Source organism: Parastagonospora nodorum (genome assembly GCF_000146915.1).
Source record: "Parastagonospora nodorum SN15 chromosome Unknown scaffold_15, whole genome shotgun sequence".
In the NCBI taxonomy this organism is placed as follows: Eukaryota; Fungi; Ascomycota; class Dothideomycetes; order Pleosporales; family Phaeosphaeriaceae; genus Parastagonospora; species Parastagonospora nodorum.
In genome coordinates, this window is record NW_001884563.1 from 626,925 (window position 1) to 638,559 (window position 11,635).

An 11,635-nucleotide genomic window follows, 5' to 3' on the forward strand; every position below is an offset into this window, starting at 1 on the left:
GATGCATTCGTAATCGGTCTGGATCTCACGATCTTCGCCACGTAGGTCTGAGATGCTTATTAGTTGCAGAAAGAAATTGCACAGAGGTCACCGGATGATGCTTTGGCTGGGTCGTCGACATTTGTGATCGGCCGAGCATGAGCGATGCACAATGTCTTCACTTACCACGGATTTTTCAAAGAAACTTCTCTGCTTGAACGGACTCAACTGATGAGTTTTCATATGATCACATATACCAACCATCAAATATACTGTCAATCTTTGACATGCCCGCAAAACTGAACATCTCCAAAACACCTACTCCTCCTCCCCGTACACCCTCCCATCCACCGTAACTTCAACCTTATACCCGCTCCCACCCACCCAATTCTTCTTCTTCCCACACTTGCCCACCATCCTCAAACTCCTATCCAGCCCCTCATCCAACCCATCCACGCCCTTCCCAAACCCGAATTCCACACAAAGCTTCTCATTCCCCTTCTTCGTCGCCACCCACTGCGCTCCAACACCGACTCTCTCCTCCCTCACAGTACCAGCTGGATACACCGCAGCGAGTACCGCAGCGACCCGGCCGGCATACATACACCACCATTCCATCCCAGCGGGGATGAGCTGGGCCATGCGCCGGTAGAACTCCTGCTCAGTGGGCGAGATAGATGTGTACCCGCCATAACGCTCACACAGCAGGATGGCGAGCAGAGCGCGCTGTTCGTGGCTGAGGCCGTGTGCCGCGGAGAAGATTCCCGTCGTCGTGCTACGGAGCGCCGCGCCGCCGCGCAGGTCTTTGACGTTGGCCATGTGAGCGTACATAGCCTGGACGAACGCCGTGAGTAGAGTGTGTGAGAAAATGGGTGTTTGGGGAGATGATGGTGCAGGCTGAAGGGCTTTGAGGAGCGTTGAAACGAGCTGTGGTGTTGATGCTGGGGCATTTGATTTTGTTACGGTGACCAGGGGACTTTCTGCTCTGGCTTGAGGACTCATGGCAGCGAAGTGCATGCCTTCTCGCACGCCGCCTTGACAGAAGTAGACGTCGAGGATGCTGGGTAGGGCTTGGGCGAGGCAGGTGACGAGGAAGGCGACGGCTGGGACCTGGGTTGCTCGTCGGGCTGAGACTCGGAAAATCTCAGGGGTGTCTTCCTTCAGGACAGCAGCCTGTACAGCCTGAGTATCGTGGAACAGGTCCTGCGTCGTCTTGAACCCATTGATGATAGGAATTGGGTACGGTCGGATCGCGTTTTCGCTCATGAGAACGAAGCCCCAGCCGCGGAAGCCACCTCCCGATAGGTAGAGCTGGATACCCCCAGGAGACTCGAGAAGCTCTTTCGGTATGTCAATGGCTTGAACTGCAGCTTTCAGATCCGCAACTACTTCATGCTCGAGCTTGATATGCTGAGCGTATGCTTCACTCCCCCTGTTCGCGCTAATGGTGTCGAGCTTCTTTGATAGTGCTGCAGCACCGTACGGTAAGCTTGCGCTGCCCTTTTCACTCATTCGTACTTCTCCTGCTTCAGTGATGATCCAAGTGAGCTGAGTGCTGCCACCTCCTAGATCCATCATGAGGCCTTTGACATTTTCATACGAGGATGCTGCGCCAAGAGCACCAATGCGGCCTTCCATCTCTTTGGGCAACAACTCTACTTTCCAGCCCGTAGCACTGTTGATCTGCTTTTGAAAGTCTTCTGTATTGATCGCCTTCCGCGTAGCCTCCGTAGCCACGATGCGGACTTGCTGATCCGGCACGCTGAAGTCTTTGCACGTCGACTTGAAGCGCAGCAAAGACTTGATAACTTGCTTGATTGTAGTCTCCGGGATGGATTGAAACTCCCCGTTCTCATACTGCGCATCGTACAGCGATATAGCTGCGCGGTCCAAGTAGACCGTTGGTAATATACGTTGCGTCTCCGGCGTCAGGTCCGTTATCGAAAACCGTATGCCATTGCTGCCCATGTCCACGAGGCCATGGTAATGCTTCGACCTCTCCATATCCGCCATGTCGCACGCACCCCAGATTCTCCGGATTTGCAGCACAAGCGGTCCGATTGAAAGCCAAGGAAAAAGGCTGCAGTTCGGTACGACCCGCAAAAGGACTATGGTGTGACTATGCGGGTTAGGTCGAGTTGCTATTACCCCCTCAAAACTCGATACAGTTTCTATGACCAAAATCAAACGTAAGCAATGTCCAGAACGTCAGAGTTTTCTTGCTCTTACCCCCAGGAAACTCGCAATCGTAGCTCGTGATGCGCAAATTTATCGATGGTGAGGAGAGAATGCAGAGAATGACGTTTTGTGGTCTGGTGGAGTGTCATTGCGCTAGACAGGGTGTGACCAATGAACCGAAGTCGGGGTGCCATGTGAGGCGGCAGACAAAGACCGACGGCCAACGACAACGACGTGAGAAGCAGAAGGAAGTAACGGAAAAGTCCAGTGGATACCTACAGGCAAATCTATCCGTTTCCAATTGGAAAGATCGTAGCCCGCGGTATCAACGGTGCAAAGCACGTGAATGCGGGTAGCATCGCACCTGTATTGCATATTGAGATACATTGAATCGTCTATGCTTCTTGTGCCGCAAAAACTTCTCCATAGTCAAGCTTTATATAGCGTTGAAAAACATCAATTACGTGGATTATGTCTGAGGCGCAGCGGGAGCTCGTGATGGGCGAAGCATCCGGTAACAGTCCATCAGGAACTGTCTCTCGAAGAAGAGCACATGCAAGACGTATACGCCTCCGATGGCGCCCATACTAACCAGCTCTCCAAACACACCGAATCTTCTGAGGAAACCAATGCCTGGTCGCATCTGCATCAAAGTAGGAACGATAACAGCCGGGGCGAGCGAAGTGAGTGAAGGCAACGTCTCCGATAGTTTGAAGCTCGATCCCCTTTGGTTGAAAAACTTGTTGACGAACCAGGTGTTCCAGATTATGCGCAGACCCATGTTCACTGTGTTAGCCAGCACCACACCGCTGCCTCCGAGCTCCAGTTGGCCGATGAAGAACCATGCGCTGCCTGCGAATAAGGCGAAGAAGACTCCCATTGCGACAGATTGTGCGTAGAGCTCTTTGCTAGTTGCGACAGCAGCAACGAATGCTTCCGTCACTCCATTGATGGCCAAAAATGGGATGTAATAGCAGTAAGTAGATAGAACTGTGGCCGCGGACGTGGCAGACCATTTCTTGCCTGCTACGATGCCGAGAAGGAGAGGAGCGAGTGTTGGCCCCAGTGTAATGGCAAACAGAGAGATGATGCCGTACAGACGGAGGATAGTTGTCAACACTCGGGATGCTTGGGCAAGGTTCTGCTTCTCCTCGTCGGCTTGCTTGGGGTCATCCTTCTCCCTGTTGTTCGATTTCGCTTCAGAGCCGGCGCATAGTTTGGCAAACATGTTGCGACTACTTTCTTCAATAGGCTGGAATAGCATACGCGCAATGAGGCCCCCATAGTTGGACGCGAGTGCATATGCCCCTTGGTCCGCGAGCGAGGCTAGAGACGTGATGAGAAGTGAGTCGCCCTGCGTCAAGATGTACTTGAGTGTTGACTGAAGAGTAAGAGATCCCGTGAGCCGCAGAAGAGGAGTCGAAAAATAGTTCAACACTGATGGACTGTCTTTTGTGGAGGGAGTTTTCTCAGGGAACAATGAGAACCTATCGGCCTTCGAGACAGGCCATGTATTGTACGTGTATACAACGAGCAAAGATAGAGCGTATGCCAATTGGCCAACGGCGAAAGGTAGCACACCAATGTCGAGGCCAGCTCGACTAGCGACAATGGCAGAGCCACATGTTCCGACGCAGCGAAGCAGCGTTGCCGTGCTCTCAGCTGAAGCGCGAATCTTGTAAAGCAGCTTCTGTTGCACGACCGAAAACGCGGGCTCAGACAGGAGTTCAATGAACGTCGCGAGGCAATACACGATCAATGCTTCCACAAAGTACGGAACAGCCGGCGTGTCTGAGCGCAGCCAAAAGAGCGCCAATAAGTAAGCCAGCGGTGTACCAAAGAAGATCGCCAGGTACGAGAGATTGACAATAGCCTGCGTTCCATGTGCCTGTCGCTGCAGGGCCACTCGCAAGCTCTCCCGCGCAAAGTAGAGCACAGAGATGGAGAACAGCTCGAGCTGAGCTGAAACGCCCAGAAGCTCAGGCGACAAGAACCTCAACAGGATCTGATTGACCGCAAAAGTGAGCGCCCGGGATGCGACCTGCAGCAGGATAAGAAAGGTGGCCCCCTTCGCGGAAGCGGAAAGAATCGTGTTCGACATGGCCGGGCTGTCTGAAACTTGTAAAGACGGTCAGACAAGGTGCCAATGGTGTCTGTGGATCACTTCAAGTCGCCATGGTGATTGGATCCTCGGATGTTGATGCGATGAGGCGGATGGTTGTGGTTGGAGGTTTGACGTGTTCGATGTCCAGACGGGCTAGCGTCACTTTTTCCCAGGCTGCTCTGAACAGCACGAGCTCACAGGCCAGGCTAACTCTTCAATAACGCACACCGCACTGCAACATGGCTTCTCTCTACCTTTTCCTCGCTGTAGCTGCAGAGAATGGTTGTCGTCGATCCGAAATATGTTGTGAAGACTGAAAGGCTGCTTCTGCGGCCTCTGAAGCTCGAAGACGCTGAAGATGTTGCCCTGATGCGCAAAGATCCGGAGGTGATGAAGCACACGTGAGTAGCTTTGTCGAGCCAGATGACGACCAATTGACGCGACTATAGGTCTCTACTACCTACAGATGACCTCCGAAAGACGAAGGAATGGATCCAAGGAAGTTTTGATACAGGTTAGCTACATTCCAATCAACCAGCTGCAGCGTCTTGCTAACTATCATTGTTCAGACAACAGTTGGAATTTTGCAATCGAACTCCTCGATACGAAATCCTCATCACCACGCGTCATCGGCCTCATAGGCGCCGTCCGTACCCCCGAGATCGGCTACATGTTCAACTCGTCCTACTGGGGCAAAGGCTACGCGACAGAAGCATTGCGTGCCTTCATACCGCTCTTCTTTGAGCACTTCTCCGGCAAAGAGGGTCAATTTCTGGACTACACAGAAGCTCTTACAGATCCAGAACTTGTCAGCAGCCAAAACGTACTGGTGAAAGCTGGGTTCAAGCTATACGAGCGAAAAGAGAAGGACTTTGAGAATCCGATCTTGGGAATCCGGGACACGTTGGTATACAGGATGGAGAGATCAGCCGTGACGGGAACGCCGAGGCCGATGTGAGCAGTCTAAGCAGGATATCTAGACTTGTACATTATGGGAGGTTGCGTACCGGCGTTACGGATGCACCGCTGTTGCGAAGCTTTTGCAGGATCTTTCTAGGACCAAACCTTCTATCGAGGTCTGACATCACAGTCCAGTCAAACATCGGATGCTTACAAGCTACGACTTGGGATAGCTACATCATTGGCTTGGAAGCCATGTCACAGTATACAAAATGTTTGGGTTGCTTTTTAAAATTACAAAGGATAGATACGAGGATGACCTGCCACCACTATCGGCATTGACATATGACCTCGATGTGTGATGAAGAAGCGTCAGGGCATTCCTTACCACCCATTGACCTATACATACGACTGATGCAGTCCCACCCACGAGTTACCTATTACATCAACAAGTCAACGCGAAACCACCATCATCACAGCCATCACCAAAAAATTGCTGAGAAATTCATATACGTCCATCTCCATTATAAATTAAAGCTACATCTGCATGACTTCGCTCTTCCACATCGTCCTAGTAAAACAGACATACACATCGTACAAAATGCCATAAACCAAAAGAAGCGAGGGTATGTATATATGTATGGCATGTCAGGCTATGCAAGAAAGAGAGAGAGAGAGGAAGACGGAAATGGTGGTATCACTTTTACAACCAACGAGAGACGGAGAGAGAAAAGGAAAGAACGTGCATGTACATCTGTAAAGCTGACGCTGAGCTGGCAAACGGAAATATGTCAATCCGTTTCCACCTCATGATGGCAATACTGGACAAATGGAAGGTGTCGTGTAGCAATCTCAGCGTGCCTCACATTTGAGGAGGCGTATTCGGGCGATAACACCCCAGCAGAAGAACAGACGCGCGAACAAACGAACTGGCAGAAGCGCTTGAATCCGCAGACGATGTAGCCCGACGGCGCTGAGTGCTGTATCGCACATCAGCTAAAAGGAAACAAGCGAGCTCAGTCTTTGAGGCCAAAAGCGCGCCTTAGACCCTGGAACTTCTTCTTCTTCCCGGTCTTGCCATATGAGACGGACCGTCCCGCCATGTCCGGGGCCGTGGCAGTTGACATCTGGCTGGCCGTTCGGAGGGCGAAGCGCGGTCTGCGCGGTGCGATGCCGTCTGAGCTCATAGGGCGAATATCATCTTCGGGGATCGGTGGGATGGGAATGTTGTTGCGCGGGAGTGGCCATTCGGGAGTTGAGTGACGTTGCAGCTTGGGAGATCTTCCGACTTGGGGTGAGTTCTGCGCCGAAGTGCCAAAGTCTTTGTCCTCGTCGATGGGGGTAAGGGGAGCGCTTTGGTCGCGGTTGCGGTGCTGGGGAGGGGCGGGTATGTCGAAAGAAGCTGCCTTGATAGGTTCTGGAATCTCCGCGGATTGGCGGGTAGACTGAGGTGCGCTAGCTGGGGAAGCAGTGGTCCTCTTCTTTCCAAGGCCGAAGAAGCCTCGCTTTGCTTTCGATTTGCCGCCTCCCTCGAAAGCGGGCAATGAGGCGTGCTTGCTGTCGCGCAAGGAGCCGCTCGCTAGGGTTGCACCTTGTCCGTTTGCACCACCATTGGCAGCTGGTGTGGTAACCGTGGCTTTCGTCGGAGTAGAAACAGGAATAGGCGCATCATCTAGCTCCTCCTCAAGGTCCGTGGAGTCCCCATCCTCCTCGCCAGCTTTTCTTGGGATGCCTCGTACGGGGGTCAGTCCTTGGGGCAGTGTGTAACCGCTTGGCTCATCATCATCTGAGTCCGCAAACCGACTTTGGAAACGGGATGGTCCACCGTCGTCATCCTCATCGCTAGAGTCCGCGAAGCGACTTTTGAAAGCCGGTTTTGCGCGCTCGGCAGTCGGGGCCTTCTGCTTGACTTGTTTGCTTAAACCAGATGGTTTCCTTGGGGGAGTCGATGTTGGTGGTCCGGCTTCAATAGGCTTGCTGTTTCTGAACCTGCCCATGGGGGAGAGCGAGCGGATACTGAACCTGGACGACTTTGGTGGTTCTGGCGTCGGTGAAGAGGGCCGCATGGACTTTCTTAGAGCCGGAGAGGGAGACCCAGGAGGCGAGATTGATCGAATCGGTTGCTTGGGAGCGGGTGCAGCAGCCCTCATTGTTGGCGCGGCGTCTTGCCGCATTGAAGCACGCATTGTGTAGCGATTGTTCTGGTTCCCTGAGCGTCGACCGCGAGCTCTCTGGAAGCTGCTTGCTGAGGCATCCGAGTCACTGTCATATGTGGGGACCGGAGCAGCCTGCTTCATAGGCACATTGGCCATACTCTGTGGTCGAGGTTTTGCTGCAACAGCGCCAGCCGGAATATGCTTCTTCTGTAGCGCAGCTCGCGGAGGCTTTTGGCCTGTAGGCGGCATACTATGCCGTGATGCTGCCAGTCCGACAGGACTTGCTCCGCGCATGCTTGTCCTTATCTGAGTCTGCTCCCGCGGGGCCGCAGGTGGCGCTGCGCGCATGGACTTCCGCATCTGAGGCTCCGCTGAACGAGCGTCCCTTCCAGGCGGACCTCTCATGGAAGTCCTCATCTGAGGCTGTGCGGCTCCATCGTCCCTTGGCATCTGATCCCGCATTGTCTTCCGTATGTGTGGCTGGGTTTGCGCTGGTACAGCTGGCTGTGGCACGGCAGCCTTTTTCAAGGCTGACTTGAGAGGTTTCGGAGAGGATTGGGGGGTCTGTGACTGTGCTGCTGATGGCTTGCCCTGTGTACGGGCAGACTGTGGTCCAACATTGCGCTGTGCTTTGGGTTGCTCTTGTTTGATGGGAGCAACGACAGCTTGAAGCCTTGTATGGGCCTTGGAAGAAGCCGACTCCGCTTGTGGCTGCTTTCGGGCTTCGTTGATGCTACTCCAGTGTTGTTTCGTGGTGTCCCAATCTTGGTTAGATGTGGCATCTGGTTCAGACTTATCTACAACAGTCTCGTTCCGTAACCCGGAATTATCCGCTGTAGTCTTGTCTGCATACCTTGAGAACATCAGACCTGAGGACTTGGAGGCGACCGGGCTCTCGACAACAGCATCGATACTAGCGAAGCCACCGTCATCCAAGTCTTCGTATGCATCGCTGTAAACGCTGCTGTTGTCGTCCTCACTCGAGTCCTCCTCGTCCCGAGCAATAAGCTCGTGCAGATTGGTAGGGTGTTGAGTAGGCTGAACGGCTGGTGCGGATTGTGCTGCTTTCGCAGTCGCCGTGGGCGCAACCTCGCTTTCTCGACCGGCTTCAACTACGTTTTCATCCCAGCCTCCGGGGATGACCAAGGGCTGAAACGTGGGCTCGGGTTTTTCATATGGGCTAGGCGTAGCAGGTAGCAGTGCGATATCGGGGACGTCGATAACATTTTCTTTGATCGAGGATGGCGTAGAGGCCTTGTCTTCGGGAGCTGTGGTCAGTGACTTTGGCTCAGGAGCAGACAATATCTGTGACGAGTCGTCCATCGACCCATGCTTTTCCGCAGCAGTACTTCTATCAGTGTCATCGCTCGAATCTGAGACGTAGCCACTGCCCTCCACGGTTGTGACCTCAGGCGGTAGCGGATCGGTGCCCGACGTTTGCTTCTGCGCAACATCGTGCTTGACAATGCCAGCAATCGCGCGGTCACTAGAAGCTTGTACTGGCTCGCCAACAGAACCCACTGAAGCTGACATGGGCGTAGATGATACCGTCTCGGTGACCTTTTCGGGCACATCGTCTTGTACTGGCCGTTTCTCCTTGTCCCGTATGCTGCCAAACAAGGGAAGAGCGGGGCGTGGCTTCATAAAGTCTTCAAATTCGTTCTCCTTTTCGGACTTCGGACTCCACTTCGATGCAACAAGGCCCGAAGAAGTGGCGGGACTTGCAGTATCGGCGTATGCAGAGGTACCAGCCACTGCTGCTTCTTCCTCGAAACTCACTCGTACACTTCGCCTCTTCTTGCTGGAGCCAGCATCAGATGTTGTGTCAGATACCTCGCTAGGTGTTCCTCTGCCAAGCAGACGGCCATTCTGAGACACCGGTGATGTTCCTCGCCGCGAGACTGACGGGGATGACTTCAGAGCAGATTTCGCAGGCGAGATGGATCGCGGCGGGGGCTGGTGCTTGATACCTGCAAGCTCCACAGCGACGGGAGCGAAATGTGCGGTTCGAGGTGGGCTCAGGCTCTGTCCTCGGTCATGCCCATGGCGTACACTGCCGCGACCCTGCCCAACCAGAGTGTTAGTAGTCGTTTGAACAGGCGGACTTGACAGTCGTGGATATGCTCCATCTTGATTCGGTGCCCGCTTTGGCGAGACCATCACGTCAATATGTGTCGGTTGAGCTGTGCTGTCGAGTTTTCGGCCGGTGTTCGCTTGCTCTGTTGCAACATCACTCGCGGCCGACTCTGGCACATGTGCAGGAATGCCAGTTGGGGGATCATTTGGTCCTCGAGTTGGTGGTGCAGTGGTATCTAGTCGAGGTAGAGCAATCTCTTCCCTTCTCTGCACCGCGGGCGACTCGTCGCGCTGTGCTGGCCGGCCGACTGGGCTTGGGGTTCGTGGCAGCGGCTGAGGTGCGCGAGGAGAATAGTGCTCCTCCAAATGCTGCGCGACATAGTGCTGTGGAGGCTGCTCGGGCTCTTCGTGCAGCTCGCGATGACGCGCCATGGCATCTTTTTTGTGCACAAAGGTGCGCGTGGACGGGTCAAAGACGGCATCGGGAGATTTTGGATCGACGGGTCCCGGCTGTCTCTGTGCTGGCTGCAAGAATGACCTAGACTCCACAGCGATTCCAGAGGGCTTCGCTCGCATGCTGCCGCCTGAGAGTCGCGAGCCTTGGACACTCCGCGACACCTGGTGGGTGCTGACTGGGCGCGTCGCTGCATTCTGGACTGCCTGTTGTGTGCTGCGCACGTCTGCGCTGGCCACGCCCGATGAGGTGTTTGGGCGGGTGTTGGTCGAAGTCACTCTCTTGACAGCCTCCTGGTTGACGACGGGACCGCCAAACCAGCCAGACTTGGCCGCTGATGCGGGAGACATGGGGCGCGAGAAGTTGACGGAAGACCTCTGCGCGGCGTCGTGTTCGTCTTCGACCACCTGCGCAAGGTTGCTCGTCGCGCGCTGTCCGCGTCCGCCGGTGCTTGGCCCGCTGCCTCTGTCAAGGCTCACGCCGCGACCGTTTCCTCGCTGCGAAGGCGATGCTCCGCCTCCGCGATTTAGCGGCTCGAGGCTCGAGGCACGTCGGTGCACAACGCTGGACTGCGGCACGTTCTTTGGGAGCGAAGGGACGGGCGGCGCGTTCGGGTCCGGGGGGCTCGGATTTCGTCCTGGAGATGGGCTGCGGAAGGTGCGCTCTGTCATAGACCCCGAACTAGGTTGTCTGTGAAGGCTGCGGGGGCGTTGTGGCAATGCGCTGCTGCCGTTGGAAGATGCAGAGTTGCGCCGCAGCATGCGCTTCGTCACTGTGTCGCCTACGGGTGGAGGTGTGGTGACATGGGTCCGCAGGGCTGCAGCGGCCGCGGCGTTGGAGAGATTCGGATTCGACTCGCGATCTCTGAGAAACGCCTGCGATGCTGCGAGAGAAGCCGACGCGCTTGTAGTAGTTCGCTGAGGCTGCAATAAAATGTCTTGTTAGCAGCGCGTCACAGTAAGCCTCCTATCGGCGCGATAGAGCGGTTGCGCGCGGGTCTCAACATGGACATACCGGATTGGAGGCCGCCCTTCTCCGTTTGCTAAACATGCTGGATTAAGTATTATGTATGCGTCTTGCGACTATTACGGCATCTCGCAAAAGCTTGGTGAGGTGTGCTGGCAATATCGCAGGGGTTGATGATGTCAGTGCCGGAGCGGAAGTGCTGGGAACAAGGGTGCTGGGGGTGGTGAAGACCAGAGAAGGTAGTAAGACAGGGATTGGAGATTCACTCGAAGTGCAAATGGTACAACAGAGACGCCCGCGACAATGAAAACGAGGATGCGCGCTCACGCAATAGCTAGATGTTTGTTGGCCAAGACAAGCATTGGAGAATAAAGATCGTCATAAGCATATTCCGCGCCGTCGCAGTGGTTAGGCGCATCGGTGCGCAGCCTGGCCGAACAAGCGCCGCAAAGCCTAGAGGCACGTCCGTGGGCCTGAAGCCACTCGTCGTGCACTTGCGACACTCGCAGAACCAAGGTCAAACACGTCCCAAGTCGCATCGAGAAAAGCGCGCCTTCGAGTCCATGTGTTCCATGGCGACACGAGGATATGGCTGCCTGTTGACCAGGGAGGAGTGTTTCGAGCTCTCGCTGGGAAACTAAACACCTTCGCGAAACAGCCTGGAACAACCTTTCACTCATCATCCAATATCGGCGACACGTCAGTCTACCGTGCAGCAGCTACGAGACTCTGAACCGTGGAACGTGGCCGCACGGCTTCACGACTCCAGCTCCAGCTCCAGCTCTTCGTGCACAAAGACACAAAGACCCTGATTTGCATTCG

The 11,635-nt window shown here is 54.7% G+C and overlaps 4 protein-coding genes across 4 annotated transcripts; 1 reads left to right on the top strand and 3 right to left on the bottom strand.

The window, feature by feature from the left end:
• Nucleotides 1-297: 297 nt before the first annotated feature.
• On the bottom strand, nt 298-1,992 carry SNOG_09725 (hypothetical protein; the record flags this gene model as incomplete). Its single annotated transcript, XM_001799959.1, has 1 exon — nt 298-1,992. The coding sequence occupies one exon, from the start codon at nt 1,990-1,992 to the stop codon at nt 298-300; it is 1,695 nt and encodes a 564-aa protein (XP_001800011.1).
• A 634-nt stretch (nt 1,993-2,626) lies between these two features.
• Nucleotides 2,627-4,258, bottom strand: SNOG_09726 (hypothetical protein; the record flags this gene model as incomplete). Its single annotated transcript, XM_001799960.1, has 1 exon — nt 2,627-4,258. The coding sequence occupies one exon, from the start codon at nt 4,256-4,258 to the stop codon at nt 2,627-2,629; it is 1,632 nt and encodes a 543-aa protein (XP_001800012.1).
• A 282-nt stretch (nt 4,259-4,540) lies between these two features.
• SNOG_09727 (hypothetical protein) lies at nt 4,541-5,219 on the top strand (the record flags this gene model as incomplete). The annotated part of the gene is made up of 2 exons (XM_001799961.1): nt 4,541-4,662; nt 4,748-5,219. 2 exons carry the CDS (start codon nt 4,541-4,543, stop codon nt 5,217-5,219), a joined length of 594 nt encoding a protein of 197 aa, XP_001800013.1.
• A 958-nt stretch (nt 5,220-6,177) lies between these two features.
• SNOG_09728 (hypothetical protein) lies at nt 6,178-10,518 on the bottom strand (the record flags this gene model as incomplete). Its single annotated transcript, XM_001799962.1, is given in 2 exon segments — nt 6,178-7,553; nt 7,569-10,518. The coding sequence occupies 2 exon segments, from the start codon at nt 10,516-10,518 to the stop codon at nt 6,178-6,180; spliced, it is 4,326 nt and encodes a 1,441-aa protein (XP_001800014.1).
• Nucleotides 10,519-11,635: the final 1,117 nt, after the last annotated feature.